Source organism: Drosophila simulans, chromosome 3L (assembly GCF_016746395.2).
Source record: "Drosophila simulans strain w501 chromosome 3L, Prin_Dsim_3.1, whole genome shotgun sequence".
NCBI classification, from domain to species: Eukaryota; Metazoa; Arthropoda; class Insecta; order Diptera; family Drosophilidae; genus Drosophila; species Drosophila simulans.
Genome location: NC_052522.2, coordinates 19,918,579 through 19,936,903, shown reverse-complemented (window position 1 = coordinate 19,936,903; position 18,325 = coordinate 19,918,579). Strand labels below are relative to the sequence as shown.

The following is an 18,325-nucleotide window of genomic DNA, read 5'->3' as shown; positions in this document are numbered from 1 at the left end:
TCGTTACGTGTTATTCAACATATTTATTAATAAAGTTCCAGGAAAATAGTCCGTCTATCGATGAAATGTGGCTCAAAATACAAATAGGGGACAGGTGCTTCTTATAGTAGATTTAGTACATAAGTATAATGTTAATTGATGACTAGCGTATTTTAGTTTTACTTGAATGCCAACAATGGGCTAAGTTTCTTGGTCCTGTAGTGCCTTTGAGAAGCGTTTTAGTATTAATTTGTAAAGGTACTCGATTACGATTTAGTGGTTATATTGATTATATATTAGGGGTAAGGGTTAACTTCTAATCTCCCTTCTTCCACACACAAAAAACACTTAGTCTAAAGTATATTTTGTTGATTAACGGAAGTAAACTGGCTGTAATACAAAATGTACTTTTGCGTTGCATTTCATGGTTAACAATTAGCTATAGTTTTAGTTGTACATAACATCAAACGCAACGGATGAAAATTATGATATGGATTTTGCGAGCTTTTTAAAATCTGCTTTTTAATACTTGTGCAAAAAGCATGGTCCATGTGAGGTACAATTTATGCTTTATAACTTTTAACACTTCGCTTAACTTTTCCTGCTAAATAGACTCTATAAAACGCAAGGTGGATCAAAAGCTTCATATTTATTAAAATCTATATTTTTTCAACGTCCTTTTATATATATCGTATAAATATCAATTCTAAGCAATTAGGTCGCATAATAATCCTCACTTAACATTGCATTACAGATTCAAAGATAAGACTTCGTTTCTTATAAGTGAAGAATAGTGTCTTTTAATTTAAAGTTTTTGTTTGGTTGTTAACATGTCATTTTTATAAAATTTTAGAACTAGGCGTAATAATATATAAAATGTATTGTTGATCCCTTGGGCTTAAACTTTTTATGGTTAGATAAACAATTAACGTTTATGTTTATTTGCCTATACATTTATATAAAGCGCTAGATTTTTGATAGTATAAACTTGAAGTAACATATTTTCTTAATCTTATAATCTTCTGCAGCTTTTAACACTTTTAATTCCTTTGTTATTAAAGTCTCAACATAGCTTATAGAGATTTTTTATAAATACAAATTATTTAAATCAAAAGCGTAGAGGAATGGCCAGTAGATTTGCTAAATATTGGTTTTGCTTTCGCAGAGATCTTAATATTTATAACTTTTGCCTCTAATTCGATTTAATCTTTGGTAGTTTTTTAACTTGACTTTTTATAAATGTTAACACTCGCTTTCGCTACTTATGGTGTGTATAAAATTATGACTTAAAAACAAATGAGCCTTAAATGCTTCATGTACATTAAATTAAGTACGAGCTGAGAAATTTGCTCCAGAAACAATAATGGTACTTTGTTGATCTTAGGACTTCTTAGGATCGATTACTTTGGACTCACAGTCCGTGGGATCGATGTCGTGTTCCACAACCAGCGTGTTCTTTGAGATCTTGTCGGCCAGGAGAGTGACAGGATCTGTGGCGGTTTTGGCCACGGATGGTCTGCCAGTCGAACGCCTCCTGATGTTTTCGTCCTGCTGCTCCTTTCTGTGCAGGTCACTCAGCCTGAACGCTTCCAGGAATTCGTTCAAGTCCACCTTGCCATCTCCGTTAAGGTCCATCATTCTGCACTTCTCCAGCATTTCCGCCTTGGAATAGGCACCTGGCATATGGGCCACCAGTAGGTCAATAGCAGTTTCGAACTCATCAAGGGTAATTTCGCCTGGAAATTACAATCACAATTTATAAGATTCAGATTCTTCAATATGATTTCGTCCTTACCCGAATTATCGGCATCAATTATATTAAAAATGGCAACCAGGCTGGCTTTGTTGGCATACAAAGCATCCATTACCGACATGCCATCAGCCTCAGCTTCGAGCTAAAAAGTGAATAGAATGAATAAAATGAATAAATAATCATTGGAGGGCTGCACTTACAATAACATCCGTGTCCAGCAGATCCAACGTCCTATTATAGTTAACCTTTTGACTATCCGTGCCTGGTGCCAGCTTATCGCGTAGGAGTCTCCAGGGCAGCCCCAACTTGGTCACGTTCTCCATCACCTTGCACCAGTGCGATATGGATATATAGCCGCTATCCTTGGGATCATACTTCCGGAACTCGTCCTCCAACTCGTCGCGATGATCGCGCATACGCACCGCCAACTCCTTGAGTGCCGAACTCTCCACGATGCCCATTCGCTGTTTGAAGGATAATCGCTTGGTCTGCGATGCCGCCGATATGTACTGAACGAAATGGGGCATCAGCTGATTGTTCAGCCGGATGTAGGCGCCCTTGTTGGATCCAATGGCATAGTAGTTCGAGGCCGAAAATATAGTAATTATCTGTGGAGGAGGAAGGAGTTCAATGAAATATAGAATGAGTACGTGACTGTTAAGTCCACAAAGGGGAAATTGAAATACCACACAACTCATTCAACTGGCAGATGTTACACGTCTAAACTAACAACAAAATCAATACACTTATGGCCGCGTTTAATTATTATTATTCAACCGCAATGCTTCCATTATCGACTAATTGACTATGCACGTTAATTGCAATTGCATGACTGACAAGTCAAAGGAAGTGGTGGGGTGGAAGTGGTGAAAGGTGGTGGATATGGTGGGTGGCATTCAAAATAGTCCTTACAAATAAGCAAAATAATTGATTCGCTTGAACCCACCTTGTTGTCGTGCATAAACTCATGGCCATTGGGCTTGCACTCGTGCGATCGAATGACGTAGCTGAGTCGATGTCTTTGCAGAAAGTTGTCAGTCACATCCGGTCCAAACCAGACGCCAGCTCCTCGCAGAGTGTTCGGAACACATCCCATGGTGGCCTGCGGGTCACTCCACATTATGTCGAAGATCTGCAATGGCACGTGCTAGATGTATGTACGTTTCAATAAACTATCTTATCCCGCAAAATACCTGCTGCCACTCGGTTTTGTCCAGTGGTTCGCCATCCGTAAGTGGCGGTCGCAAAATGGACACGTACTGTGAGTTTCAAAGAGATGGAAAATTGAAATTCAATTCCTTCACGCCATTCGTAGAGTAAACTTACCTTGCCCCTGTCAATACTCTTTATTAGATCCAGGCTGGTGCTGTCCGAGAAGCCTCCATGCACGATTAGGACTCTACTATTGAGAACAGAGCCCAGGGGAAGCCATCGGTAGACCTCGTCGATGAAGGCCAGGATTCGCTTGTGATTCCGCTGCGGAGAGAATGGTATATGAACAGTTTCCATTTCGAAGATTTCCAATAAGTTCTTGCAATTACATCTGAGAAGGCTCTGTATGCTACTTACGGGATACTTGCTTTCCACTTCCCGAATAAATCCATATCGCGCATTCATGACACTGTCCTCGTGGTTCCCGCGGTTGAGGAAAACTGCGTTGGGAAAGGCCAAGTAAAGGGAGAGCAGCAGGAGCAGGACCTCCAAGCCACGCTTGCCCCTGTCCACGAAGTCGCCATTGAACACGTAGGGATTGGAAGATGAGGGAAGACCGTTCTGCAAAGCGGGATCTATCTTATATGAATTCATTACCAAGTCAAGATGGTATCCCCACCTTATGCAGCACCACAAGAAGATCGTCCAATTTTCCATGTAGATCGCCGCAAACCGTAACTTGTTGGGAAACCGCCGTGGACACCGGAGAAATATTGGGCAGCTGCTTCAGCGATTTGGCAGCTTCACGTAGAATCAGGGCCACATACTTGGGATGCAATCGGTTGCCCTAAAAAGTAATTTTAATTAATTAATTTAATTTATTTAAAAATAATAATATGCTTATTTCTTACCCGTTTCTTGCGGAAGACGTCAATCAATAGATCGATATGATTTTTTCGTATTGGCAACTCAATTTTGGCATTCACAATGTCTCCAAACTCTTCGACGAGATCGTCCTTATCATCCAAAACGGAAACTAAAAAGTAGGGCATTTTCAATGAAAAATGTAATGGTTAATTGAAATTTTTTTTAATATATAGTAAATTATCTTTAGAACATAATACATTTTTATTTAAATAGCATGCCCTACATGGCTTGACATATATAGGTTTGCAAGTACTTTAGCACTCTGGCAGCTCCGTATTCTAGCGATTATGGGAGGGATTAGCGAGACTCACCATGGGCGGATCCTTGGTACTGGTTCTTCCTGCCCGCCGCCTGGGGCATGTGCTTGATGAGGTCATTGAAGAATTTGTACAGCTGGGGGACAAACAGAGGGAATGGAAATAAATTAGCTGTGAGTGGGTCAACAATGCACTTGCGACAAAGTTTCACGGCTGAGTTGATTGCTATCGACTTTTGAAACTCTACAAATGCACTCGACTGACGTCGTCGTCGTCGAGGGTTCATCTTTGGCCTTTCTTTGGCGGGTGTCTTAAGCTCTATATGGCTGGCACCTCCTCCCATTTACTATATGTGCATCCTGGACTCACCTCAGCCTGGTCCTGTTCGCTGGCGTACTCCAGGTTCTGGAAGATCTGCCAGTTGCAACGCCTCTGCATTTCGCGACGGGCCTGATGCCTGCGATACCATTTCTGGATGAAGATTGCCGCTCGGATAGCTGCAAATGGAAAATGTTTTGGCCAACTTTAAGAGTCAACTTGGGGAGCAATAAGCCTTCTCAGGGGGGTCAAAAAAACATCGAGGAGCTCTGAGTAATATGCAACATGGCGAAGTACTCTTTTTATGGCCAATAAAGCTAGTGGATTAATAGGTTTTTTCTTTTTTGGCTGCCAAGTTATACCCTTTGGCATTTTCGCCTCGGTCGCTTATTACTCACAACGCAGCATAGTACACTTAGCGAAATACTTATTTTAATCGGGGGAATTTTAATCGGACTGGAGCTCGAGGTCGGGGGACTGGGGAATGCGAAATGATTACTCCCACAAAGTACTTGCCGTTCTCATCCATTTTGATGCAAATTTATTCGTCTGCTATTAACACAATGCTGAAAACGTCAAAGACTGTGGCAAGGGGATAGAGAGGGGCTGATTGGGGCTGATTGGGGTTTTTTTTCGGGCTAAAAACAACTGGTTAACATTTACGCAGCTATAATTATATTTTGCAGCCGCTTTAAAGTCTTTACACACTTGTCTCTAGATCTGGTGGCGTGGGTGGCCCTTTATGCTTTTTCAAATTTATGCAACCCATGAGAAGGGGCCTCAATTAAGGCTTCGAAATCCGCTGAAAGCTCGAGTTTAATAATTATAACCACTAAAGTCTAGAAGAACATGAACTATATGTTAAATATTTAAACAGCATTCTAGAATCACTTTTAAACCTTTCAGAAATTGTTGACTGTTCATTTCACTTGGTTTCTCTTAAGCCCATTAAACCAAATGACTTTTGGTCATTTTACATTTAATTTGCAAATAATTAGTTTTCACGTGCAACACATTTAATTGAATGTAAGATAATTTATTTTGTTATTAAGCGGTTATTGATTTTCCATTTGATAAGCCTTTAATTATGTGTAATTAGTAGACTGTCGCGTAGATTTTTTAACTTTTAACCACGAATGTTCCCTATACATATGCCACTACCCCAGAAAGAAAGGACTTTAGACCACGAGCTGCCTTGGCTGACATTTTACTTGTGTCCGTACACACTCGAAACTAATAGACGACCGGACTGGAACTGGAACCCACAACTGCTCATTTCGAGCGCAGTGGCCACGACCTGCAAGCCGTTTTCTTTCGGCCTAAACTTTCTTCTTCAGCTTTTACCAGCCAGACACTGTGGGCCAAAATGCAGTTTTCGCGTGCACTTTTTACAAAGCTTAACAATTGGAAGTTTCTCAGATAAGTTATCAAATCATTCGAAGCAATGCAGTTACTAAATATAAAAAATGTTGGTATTATAAGATTAAAGGGAAGCAAAGCTAGAAAGAAAGCTATAGTTGAGTTCCTCGACTATCAGATACCTGTTACTCAGCGAGTACAACATTCAACATTCTTTTTGGTATATCGAAAGAAATTGGCACAAAAAATATTAAAATTAATACATTTATGTAGACTTTGAAGTGGGCGTGGAAATATCACTGCGTTTTTGTCTTTTGAAGATGCACGCCTAATCTTAACTTTCTAGCTTTTATAGTTCCTGAGATCTGAACAGTCGGACGGACGGATAGAATATATATACATATGTACTGTACATGGTGGAACGCTTTCTTATACCAGTTGCATACTTTTCAACGAATCTAGTATACCCATTTTTGAAAAACATACATATATCTCTTAAGAAATTTAACTGAATGATAAATAAGTATATTGAAATATGGATTATAAGTACAGATACTTGTAACGATAATACTTAAGACGATAACATTAGTTTAGAAACATAAAAATTAAGATATGCCTTCAAAAAATGCGTTTGTAAAAGAAGCTATATCCTGATTTTCCCAAGAACTTTCTCCTTACTTTCTTTCCACTGTGCTTGCCCAATTACCCAAAAGAGGCAGTGGTCTGGGGTGGTGGCGACCTTTCCCATTTCCAATTTGCGTCCAAGTCCGCGTGTTTGCGGGTTAATTTCTGGCTGCGTGACTGGCTGAGACCGCCATGTGTTTATACATGTATACATACATACATATATAGAGGGGAATACGTAGGCTTATGGCCGTGTTTTCACTAATAGCCAGCTGTCCGGCCAAGGTATCTGTATGAGGTTTCCTTTGTTTGTTATTTCCTTGGCCGTGTCGTGTTTCCCCACCTGAGCCGTTTGTATAGCAAATTGGAACAATAAATAAAAGTTAGCGCAAGCGCCGGAACCCAATTCGCTGTGGTTTTAGCCATTTGAAAGCAGCTAAGTGTTTCGAAAAGTCGGCAAAGGCCAAATGCAACTGCAGTGCAAGGTCCCCAAAAGTCTTTACTCAGTGGGGTAGTCGACTGCAGTCGGCCACTTCTTACATATTAAACATGGTAATAAAGTTGCGTTTAAGCCACTTATTATGTATTTCGGCCAAATGGTAATTGGAAGTGCTAAATTGTGTACACACAACATGTGTGTTGAGTTGCCGAAAGATTGGCAACTATTTAAGATTCGCATTCTTATGCCCCTGTATTAATTATGATATTAATTAATATTATTAATTAACAACTCAGCGAAACTTTCAACACGAAACTGTCAATTTTTGGATACCAATAATATTTTAGTTTGCTTTTCCTTAAGTGTTACAAATTGCACTTAGAGAGATTTTGAGATTCTGGTTGAAATTCTGGTTAAACCGCCTTGACCAACACTACGATGTCTTAAGGATTCAATCAAAAATTTTAAAAATTTGTATTTGGTGTGCATAAGTCCCTCTGATTATAAATACTAGTCTTATTTCTGTGGTGGGACTAAAAGCACAGTGTAATTACCCACGTCAGTTTTTACTATGAGAAGCCCAGTGCCCTAGTAACTGGATTAGGCTGGTAGCAATCGAATGTTTCATTGACCGGCTTGCACAAATCCCCATTAACTGAAAACTAGTCAATGAAGATTGTAGGTACACAGACAGATAGGTCCATAGATCCAAAATAATATTCTACTCTTCTGCTTTTCAAGCAAGACTTTTAATTTAATATTATCTTGAATAAATAATTTAATTAGTAAAGAAAGTTTAACCAAACTTATTTCTCCTGAGACTATAAGATGTAAGGATCTCTGGGATGGGATGAGCGTTAGTTTTTCCGTATCCAACGATCTTTAAGCCCCTACAATCCCAGTTCTTCTAGCCAGGATCGCCCATTCGGCTGGCCGAGATTAGATGGTACTCACTCTTTTCGGCTCGGGAGGCGCTCATGCCCCGGAGCGGCTTGCGGAAGTGCTTGCACCAACCTCGCCGCTGGAAGAGCTGCAGCAGACTGGAGGCCCTGGTGCTCGTCTGCGCGGCGGATGACTGCGGCTGTCCATTGGGGCCCAGTGTCTGCATGCTGGCGCCCACGCGCTCTATTTCCGACGAGCGGCACGAGGAGGCGTCTTCCACGGAGGAGCTGCGCCGCTTCCCGTCGTCATCGGTGCGCAGGCACACGCAGCTGCGTAGCATGGCGGCGATTTGGTAACCCAAGACGTGACCCCAGTACCTCCGCTACCTCCTCCAGCTCCTCCTTTGCCCACTTGCCACCTCACTGGGATCCACACATGGGCTGAGTGGGCGCGGGCTTGTATGTGGATGTGGGTGTGGGGCCAAGAGGTCCGCCTTATGTCACTCGCCTGACAAGGTAATATAATTTGCACGCCCGGCAGCTCATGGGCCAGCGCCTTGTTCGTCCTTCAGATGGCTGTCAGCTGGTGAATGAGAGATGGTATTTGGAGGGCCTCGGCTTCTCGAGGGGTCGTCGTGGGTCCAAGTCGTCTGACGGCTAGTCACTAGTCACTCGTCTCCAGTTGCCCTAATGTAAATTGATTTTATTTTCGCGTAATTTATTCATTTCGCTGCTGCTGATTGCGCTCCTCATATTTCAATTGTGCAAATCCGCGTCTTGAATTCGCGTCTCTATTTCTTTTGGCTGCAAATAAATTGTGAAGAAAAATGCGTTAAAGGTGATTTAAATATTGTTGCCATTTGGCTTATAAAAAGAATAACAATCAAGTGTATAAATTAAGCAACCCAGAAAAGTTGAGAACGAAAAAAACGAAGATGGGTTGTACTCAACGTACTTATTGGCATTAATCATTCTCATAGGAAGAAAGCTTCTTAATTTCGAGACCAAAACGATCTGGATATTGAAATTTTCAGACGGAATCAGTATCCCAGATTGTGGAAGAGAGGATGAGATACAAATGAGAGCAAAGTTATTTGCAATATGAGAATGGTTAGATCTCGATCTGAGTATGAAGAGCATGATTCGATCTCGGCTAGATTTTGAGATAGAAATTTTCAAATCGAGATCGTTTTGAACGTGTTTTTCTCTGAGTGTGCCACCCAATTATTATTATTGTTTGTTTTGGCCATTATATGTTGTAATTGCAATGACGTGTCACCATGTAAGTAGGCTGCAAATTCACATGCAATTTAATGACAGTTAATAACAGAGGACAATTAGGAAGTCAGTCTTACTGAGTCAGTAACTATGTAGAGTAGAGAACTATGTAAAGTAAGATGTAATGTAAAGTAAAAATACAAAAGCCGGACAAATGCTAAGGAACACCATTTGGATGTCCTAAGTTTTACTTAAAATCCGAGATCCAAGACAATTTATGCCTTATCATTGGATAGCACAGCCAAAATGGATATTCCAGAATGGCATAACAATATGCAAATTAAGTCGCCCTGGGCGAGGCGAAGAATTATAATGCATGCATAGGTGATTACTGTAGTAAAAGCCTCGAAAACATATGTAGACAGGGCCGAATCAATGGACTGCTGGAGGCGAAGGATGGATGGCTTCTCTGGCCAGGACAAATCGCCACCCTTGTCCAGCATGCATGTGTCCTTTTGCGGGGCAGTGGGGTGGCTGTGGTGGAACCGTTCAACCGATACGCGACCACTATATAGTGGGGTGTGGTTCAGCTACGAGAAGGGTTGTGGCCGGAGGTCCTTTGTCCTTTGTGCCTGACAGCTCCTATGAAGCCAGAGCTCTCTTGAGTGGCTGCGGACAAACAAACCAATTTTCACCAATTGAGCCATAAAGCCACACGGACAGACCCAACACACCAGCACCGGAGATCCAGCGGGTGTGAAATTAAAATGCTAACCTGCAGCCGCTCAAGGACCATCAAGGAACCCATCCGTTCGCCGTGGAGTCCTAAATATAAAGGCACCGTGAAAGGCGGTATTGATTAATCGCTGGAAACATTGTGCTAAATGCTATGGCCGGGAATATATTTGCCAGAAGGGCTACTTTTCATTTGCCAATTTTCCAGCATTATCCCATATTTTTTACGCTGAGTCCTCGCAGATGCCTCAATATTTTGCCAGCCATGAAAGAATTGCGTTTCGGGTCATTAAATGCTATCATCGTAATGCAATATCTGATAAGAACTAACTTATACCTATACCTATAATAGTAATAGTTACTTTAGTTGGTTAGTCTTAAGGCACAGGTTCTTAAAACTGAACATATGTAAGTAATAGATACCTTACTATAATATAAGTACATATATAAGTATTAAGTATATACATATCTTAATTTTTAAATAAACGAATTTTTTTTATGGATAGACAATCATTTAGTGGATTATTGCCCCTCTTCGTTTTGTAGTACAGCATAAACTTTATTTATTTCTTTGTGCCATTAAAGATGGAAATGTTTAACGTTATCGCTATAATAATTTCTTGTGGATTGGTTGCCAAGTTGGCTCGTCTTTGAACTGTAATGCCCATGCAAATTTCAATTACAACCTTCTGTACTCGAAGATTGAGAACACTTAACTGCCAGCAAGCGACGGGGAAATTGGCTACTCACCTTTCGCCAGGTGAAATGCTTTCCGAATGGAATACAAAAGAAAAACCAATACTGTGGCTGTGCTTTTTGCACTTTGTCCCAATGGCACTTTCCGCGCGAAAATTTCGTTAGGAGAAAAATGATGATGAAAATGTAAATGTCGCGGGAAAGGCGGTCCCCTGGCTTTTATCGAAACGTAATTTGGCTAAAGTGAAAATGACTTACGGCTTAAATGGCTTAAATTCTTTAAGGATTTTCGGTCACTTTGTGTAACTTATAAATTTAATGTGGCAAGAGCCCAAACGCAATAAATCACTTTTCCGGCGTGGGCTGTGTGTTTGAGCACAAGACCAGAAACAATAAATACATTTTGGTTGTGGGCTGGAAAAATTTGACATGAATTGGCTCAAAATTCGTAAGAAAATATTCCTCGTTTCAATTAGCCCCATTTGTGTATAAATTCGGTTGCAAACTTGGCAAACATCCTGCTATGAAAATGCAAATCTATGGAAAGGTATACAATTATGCCTATTTGGCGCTTTTTCTGAATTCAAAGTTCTTAATTTGGGACATGATTATCGCGTGGAACTTTAAAACTCAATTTAAATAATTTAACAAAATAAAATAATATTGTTCCTTATAAGTCAAATGATTAAGTTTAGACTGATTAAAATGCATATAATTCTGAGCAAGCCTATTATAAATGTTAAATGTCTTACAAACTGTGTATAAAAACTAAAGTAAGCTAGCATTTGTCAATTCAATTTGTTTTATATTATTATAATTTGACCAAGATGGACAACTTTGAAATAGAATTATCATCTTTTTTTTTTTTTTAGCCTAAACAGAAATATTCATTTTGGCCGCAGAATCAGCAGATGTAAGCCAGTTAATGCAGTTGGCAGTGACGAGAAAGGTTTTAGGCCAAGTTGATCGATTCGTAGCCCACTTTTGAGGGCCAAAGGCCAACTCTATTTATTTCAATTACCGCAGCCTAGTGGCCAATTTCCGCCTTCCGTTCGTTCCAGTCGAAGTCCGGATGTGTGGGGTCAAGACTCCGAGATAATGGGATTATCCGCCGGCACATTTACAGACGTGAATGCGTTATTTGTCCATTAATCCCATGGCAAAGAGCAGGAAACGGACACTGGCCGTAATGGGTCCTGCCAAGTCATCGAGGTTTTCCCGACACCACCCACTTGCCAGCATTTTCCTCCAGTGTGTGCGAGTGTGTGGGGCGATCAAAAAATGATTGTTGCCCTGACTCAATTACGATAAATTGCACGTCAGTCTGTGTGACAATCAGCAAATTTGCCCGCATTTCGGTTCATTTCAGTTCCGCAAACATCGCCTACGGGAATGGGAGTCCGGCAGCAATTAAGTTAGTATTTACTGAAGATAATGTTTCAAGTCGCTCGGAGTCGGCGGCTGCATAAATGTACGGGCAAACAGCCATTTGTTTAATAACGAAAATTTTTGGGGGGTGAAACCCAGCACATTGGAGCCGAAAGATAAACCATTTCGAATGGTCTTTGTTTTCCCAAAGGCAAATTTAATTTAATGTGTTTCAACTGAATATTATTATTTTGAAGTATTCATTCTGAAAAAAAACCGTTTTTAACGATCATGGTTTTAATATGTCGATTTCAGAATCTAGCCAAGATCGAAACATGCTCAAAATACTCAGATCGAGATCGAATCATTCTCAGATTGAATGACTTTGCTCTCATTTGACTCTCTCACTTCCTCTCTCTCTCTTTTCCAGTGTTAAGCACGATACTCCTTTCGTCTAAAAATATCAGCATTGAGATCGTTTTCATGAGTATGAGTATGAGTAAGTCTTTCTCAATTTTTGTGTATGAATTTATGCATCTATTCAACTATCAATAAAGTTGAACCATAAATATGTCAATATTCATAAGCTCGTTCCGCGTTTGTGTCGTGATTGGATAGCACTTAATATTTATTCTTTCTATTAAAAACGCTATCATTGAAATCATCGTTGTCAGTTTCGACATTTTATATTGGTAGCCAGCAAATGAAGCCAAAAACTGCATTCTGTTTCGTGAGACAAAAGCATTAAAAGCGGTTTGCTTTAGTGTCAATTTCGCGGAGTGTGTTGCTAATTTGATTTCATTCTTTTCGCTGCAAATTGTTGAGCTAATTACGGGCACTCACAAGGTCAGTCGTGAAGTTGATTCACTCAAATTCTTCGACAGGTAATTTAGTTGCCTACGCTACTAATTAAGTTGCCCCAGTCAATTTGTAGGAGGGCACGTGGTACTAGTAGTACGTATATGGTAACAGGTAGGGATCCGAAGGACCTGCAAGGACCTATAGCCGCTTCACGCGCTGCCCATAAAGGTGTTCCGTTCAATTTTGCACTTTTACTACCCGAAATCTCCTTCGGGGTAGCCATTAACAGGGCGGCAGTTTTAACGACTTTGGAATGATGTCAGCTCGGATGCCGATGCTCGTCATCGTTAAGGACCGATTTGTTCTTTTATTTATAAACCAAATTGGGAATTAACGCAGATTGAGCGTTGGGCGCCGACACCTACAGCCATATGGACTAGAATCTTTAGCCAGCTGTGGGTGAACATGATTTATTCACCCCAAATACACTCAAAAAAAGAATATACCATCCAAGCAAAAGATGAGTTGGCACTTTAAGAAAGAGTATATTTCAATTCGTACATATATTGTATATATATATGCAATTCGTTGATGGAGGTTCTAAAATAAAGCTTTTATATTCCTTTCTTCACGATGACTATGAAAGTTGAGAGAAGGATTCGATGAAAAGGATATATTTCATGAGCTGTAAAACGAGTCTGAAAGTGGGAAACGTTTATGGTTTCCGTGCGAGTGGGTGCAAATGTGTTTGAGGAATGCGAAAGGAGCTTTTCTCCCAGTGCAGCGCAAAAAATGTTAGCCAACACTGCGGCTTAATTGCCATGGAAAAGTATCCGAATACCGACCTGATGCCGTCGTTTTGGTTAACAAATCAGGCGTGAAAATGACGGCACCTCGGCTCCCTGGGGGATGGAAGCTAAACTGCTTAATTTAATCGATTTTCGTTAAGAGTTTTAAATTTCTTATCTTGTTTGGATAAGCGCATTTAACGACGGTTACTCATCATGAGGGATGGGTTTAAGTTCCTTCCCGATTTTGGGTTTAATGGAACTAATTGGATTGAAAGTACTTCAATCCCAAGCCTAAAACTTCAAAACTTTAAATTAAGAACACCTTAATTTTTATATCTTGGAACAGCTCTAACCATTTGCCATTTCATTTTGGAAATACAATACAGGCGTCTCTAAAGCAATAAATAATAAACATAATAAATTATGTCAGTAAATTACTTTTATATACTTTTAAAGCTTAAATTTCAGGAAGATGTCTCTCTCAAAACTTGTAATTATTTCCCAATTTATCCGTGCTTATGTATGTTATTCCCAAAGCATCTTGGTTAATAGCCTTAAGTTAATTGCTTTTTGGTTTTAGTCCGATTTCCGTCGACTGGCAACGAAACTTTCGCACACTCGACTTAATTCGAGCCAACATTGTGGACTGTGGGCAGACTTTCCTTGCCGCAACTTTCTACCCAATTTAAATGACTCGAAATTGGCATTTCGTGCTAAGAAAACACCAGAAACAAGAGCTCCAAGGAGCTGCTCTTTACGAGTTTTTCGTTGACCGTGGAAAACTGGGGACACGGAAACGGAAAAGCCATAACAAAAAAAATTTAATCGGAAGTGGTGAGAATTTTTGGGGCTGCTGGCGTGTCGCTACCAAAAAAGAAGCCGCCGGGAATTCGTGCGAAAAAATAAAACGCAACTCAAGCGAACTGTGGGAAAAATAAACGAAATCACGAATATAAGCAACTAAATCCCGAGGAAACAAAGAGCGAAGGGAAAAAAGGCTCCGAATCAAATGCCAGACGTCATCGAGATTTGTTGCCTGTGAGGCACATAAAACTCACTCCCATTCAGGCACTTTTACAACCTCCAGGAGTTGGGCGCTTGCTAATCCTCCGGCCGTCCGCCATCCGCCAATTGGCCCAAATCCGAGTGGGCAGGTGGCCCCAAATTATGAATGTGGTACAAGGAGATGGGCACAAGGTAAGGGACCTAATAAATTCCAACTCGGATTCAATCCCCCATTCAATTCATACATACAAACGTGTCCGTGCGTTTGTTTTTATGAACACCTCCATGTTTCGTGGGTTATTTTTTGTATCATAACAAATTGCGTTCAAGTTAAGTTGGCTTTACGGCTATGCAATGTCAGAATTTCTTCTTTTAATTGCTATACAAATTGGCCGTAAAAATCTACATACTATTGATTGGGCCAAAAAGGTAAGCCAAGGATTCTAGAATTATTCATGCAGATATAGAACGTGAGTTGAATGCAACGAATAATTCAATAATAATAGTTCAATAAATTTTATGTTAAGTCAAAACATCTAAGAATAGAATAAAAATGCTATAAAATTATTAAAAGCTTTCTGTTGTTTGCTTAAATAAATTTGAACAAATGTTAGTTTCACTAAAGTCACATTCTCAGCCACTTAAAGTATTTCACCAAAATTTCATCACCTTTGAGTAGCCCAATGCTTTTAACTTAAATTTTTCCCCTAGTCTGCTCTGCTAAGTCTTTTGTTATTGCTTTTCCTTGTTTGTTTAAAAAAAAAACACTGCACTTGTGTGTCCTCAATTTCGAAAAAAGTTTGCCACCGCCAAATGTGGAAGAAATATACATACTTGTATCTTAGCAGTATACTTGTCGTATACGTAATAAACATACGAACAGGCAAATGGATAAGTGGACTAGACAAATATTGCGCTTTCTCATGTGAAACACAAAATGTCATTAGTAATTCATATGGCAAACACCTCTGGATTGTAATGGAATCGTTTATATATAATTAATTGGCTCCTCGCCTCATTTATTCGTCTGCTAGCTGTCACCGCCTTCGATTTCATTTCAACCAGACTTTTTCTTTGGCAAAATAAGTTTAAAATCGCGAGCTATATCTTGGACTGAAAAAAGTGACACTATTATTTTCTGAAAACATTTTCTGTTTGTTGCAGCTTTCTTCTGGATAATTTAAAGAAATTGAAATGAATATAATCATTTGTTTTTTGTAGCTAAAAGATGCTAAAGTATCTTGAATTAAGAAGTAGAATCACGAACGCTTCTTTCAGCTTATTTTGCATTTTTTGAATTCATAAAACAGAGCATTTGTTTTCGGTGTACATTTGATAGCAGTACTATTTATACATGTGTGTATGGAACGTATGGAAATGCATGTTCTTTCGCATATATGTACGTATGTATGTACATTTGTATGTGAGTATATTTTCGAGTGTTTCCCATCCGCCGCGCCGGTCGATTTTACTTTTTTTTTTTTGCTGATCCGATTTAATGCGTGGAATTTGTTAGTAATTTAGCAAAACGAGGCACTAAACGGAAGAGCGCGAATAAAAAAGCCATTCGGTTGGAAAGTTCTGTCGGCACTAAGGATGCGACCATTCCGTTGGGGCGGCACAAGTGGCCATAACATGAAGGCGTGAGCGTAAACAAACACAGAAAATTGGTCCGTCCAAAAGAGAGATAAACAGCGATGACAATAAGATATGTACATTTGTATGTACATGCATGCATATACAAATGTACATATACATATGTCATCTAGAAGGCGGCAAAAGGCATTAAATGAAGCCACACACAAAAATTCTCGCGGTGACAGATATAACCAGAAGCACACACAAGACGGGAGAGGGGGGGAGGTAGGGGAGATGGCAAAGGCATATGCTGCTTTTGGTTCGGAAATAGCGCGTTCTGTGCGGAGAGCATTACGTATACGTACTGGTGTACGGGTACGGATCGTCGGGAGCGCGACGTTTTGCTGTTCGGGCGTCCGTGGCGCGTGGAATACCGTTACAAACTGAACGCAGGCCACAAGCTCGGAAATCCTTTTTGGCCTCCGCCGCTGCCTCAGTCGCTGCCAAAGGCGCTGCTGCTGCCACGGCCGGCGTCGCCGCCAACCTCTCACTCTCTCCCACTCTCGCCAAGTTCGCCGCCATCGCCATGCTGCCCGAAAGCAAAACAAAGAGCGATGGCCGCATCAGCTGATTGCCCCGTTTCATTGCCATTCCCGTTCATTTTGCAGCGGAGGCTGCGCGCGGCTCTCTCGCTCTCTCTCTCCACCCATTTCATCTACACTGGAAAAAGCAAGGGTATATCTTTTCTTAAAATTGTTAACGAATTTCGCATTTGTTTCATCTGCGTAATTAGGATTAAAATGAAAGGGGAGTATAAATATGAAACAAAATGTTAATGGTTAGTATTTAAATTACAAGCATTTGTGAAATCATTCAATATTTTTCTTTCTGTGCAGCCCAGAGGGCGAGCAGAGCTGAGATGCTAATCCAAAGATGCCAAGTTTGATAACGTCATCGTGTTTGCATTTCGAATTTATGATATGCATCTTCCAGTTAAAACTTCAACCAGACGTGCCGCTGATGCTGGATGGTTGGGAAAGAAGAAGTAATGCTAAATAGGGGAATCAACAAAAAGCCATTAAGCCAGATTTTTTCAGATTAAAGCGGTTCCTTCTGCAAGATATGTACATCCTTAATTGTTTAACGAAAGATAAAGTATTAAAGTATATATCTCGATATTATCAGTTTTTTAAAGTTTTAAAATTTATGATAAAAATACTAATATTAGAATGATAAAGTTTTAAATACGTTTACTACTATATAATACTTCATACTTCATATACATTATTCATAATTAACTGTTAATTAGAATTATATGATAATATATCTTGGAAGTAACTGCAGACGAATTAATAATAATATTATATTATAATATTATAATTATCCATTTCCTGAATTTTTGCAATATTCAGCCAAGCATTTGTGGAACCTGTTTGCAAAAAAGGAAATAACAGGATCGATGGTTATAACCAACAAGTGCGCCATGTGACTTGATATTCTGTTGATATGTTCCACTATCGTAACACAAAACCCAGAGCTCTGTTATGGTTCCTTTCTTGTAGTTATATTGATTATTTGCCCGGTTCCATGGCCTTTAGGGGTGTCGTTGGATAGTCCCAGTGCCGCCAAGCCTTCCGTTGGCCATTCGGTGTGATTTTGGGTATCCGGCCTCAAGGGGATTTAGTAGCTGAAACTCACGAAAGCCCCGAAATTAGTGCTGTTCCTTGCTCCTTCACGGTGACCCGCTTTTGGGGTTTTCGTTGGTCGTAGCTTTAACTTTAATGGCAATTAGGGCCCCGAGCGGCTAACCTGCTATTAGTGATTACGGAATGCTCGGTCCCACTTCAAATTCAGTTAGCAGAGGTGCGTGCGGCACAAGTTTCCGTTGCAGTTGGTAAACTTTGTCTGCATTTCATGAATACAAACAAGCCGGGTCAGATAAAGATACACAGCCTTTTGAGATACTAATCCCCTGATTCCACATGCCTAAGATACACGTCGATTCCGGTATGGATTAGATAGTCGTCCGTGTGGTTCCTTGGACTTCCGCTTCTTTAAAACTCTTTAAGCCGGATTAAGATTTTAGCTAGTGGAATTGTTAAGTTAGTTTATTTGTAGGAAAGAAATATTTTTTTTCTTCGTTTTCCACCGCAACTCGCACAATGAAACCCTTTAGTTTCCCAGCCAGGTTGACCCATCTTCTCTTCATAACCGATACTTACCTTGTGGCCCAATATTGAAAACCGCCGGACACGTTTCAATGCAGCCTGCAGAGGAAAGTGCATGGAGGCTTCCGGGGATTTCCGATATGTCGAGTGTCCTTGCCGCTCTTCTTATTGACATCCTCGTCCTGTTCCGCGCACTGTTTTGCATATTCCTGTGCTAATGGCCGGTTGGCCGCACGCCACTCTCACCTGAATGGGCTGGTTGGCTGTTGGTTGGTC

General features: G+C 40.3%; 1 protein-coding gene across 4 annotated transcripts; it reads right to left on the bottom strand.

Annotated features, from left to right (window-relative positions):
- Window positions 1-8: 8 nt before the first annotated feature.
- Window positions 9-16,353, bottom strand: LOC6738819 (serine/threonine-protein phosphatase rdgC). 4 transcript variants are annotated; one of them, XM_016171774.2, is made up of 13 exons: window positions 16,247-16,353; window positions 7,763-8,493; window positions 4,438-4,565; window positions 4,123-4,204; window positions 3,796-3,920; window positions 3,564-3,731; window positions 3,302-3,505; window positions 3,059-3,208; window positions 2,926-2,991; window positions 2,679-2,864; window positions 1,933-2,340; window positions 1,775-1,874; window positions 9-1,715 (listed from the first exon to the last, which is right to left on the bottom strand). In XM_016171774.2, exons 2-13 carry the CDS (start codon window positions 8,028-8,030, stop codon window positions 1,360-1,362), a joined length of 2,241 nt encoding a protein of 746 aa, XP_016032633.1. In that variant the 5' UTR covers window positions 8,031-8,493; window positions 16,247-16,353; the 3' UTR covers window positions 9-1,359. The 4 variants fall into 4 exon arrangements, with proteins under 4 accessions (XP_016032633.1, XP_039149767.1, XP_016032635.1 ...); XM_039293833.1 differs by lacking the exon at window positions 16,247-16,353 and adding an exon at window positions 10,393-10,543; XM_016171776.3 differs by lacking the exons at window positions 7,763-8,493; window positions 16,247-16,353 and adding an exon at window positions 5,095-5,414.
- Between the last annotated feature and the right edge of the window lie 1,972 nt (window positions 16,354-18,325).

What these genes read in the sequence shown, in the direction of transcription:
- LOC6738819 (XM_016171774.2), bottom strand. Translation starts at nt 8,030, where the DNA reads ATGCTACGCAGCTGCGTGTGCCTGCGCACCGATGACGACGGGAAGCGG. An exon ending in GTACCAAGGATCCGCCCATG is followed by an intron (nt 3,921 to 4,122) that starts GTGAGTCTCGCT and finishes CCTACTTTTTAG; the next exon opens with TTTCCGTTTTGGATGATAAG. An exon ending in TGCTGGACACGGATGTTATT is followed by an intron (nt 1,875 to 1,932) that starts GTAAGTGCAGCC and finishes TTCACTTTTTAG; the next exon opens with CTCGAAGCTGAGGCTGATGG.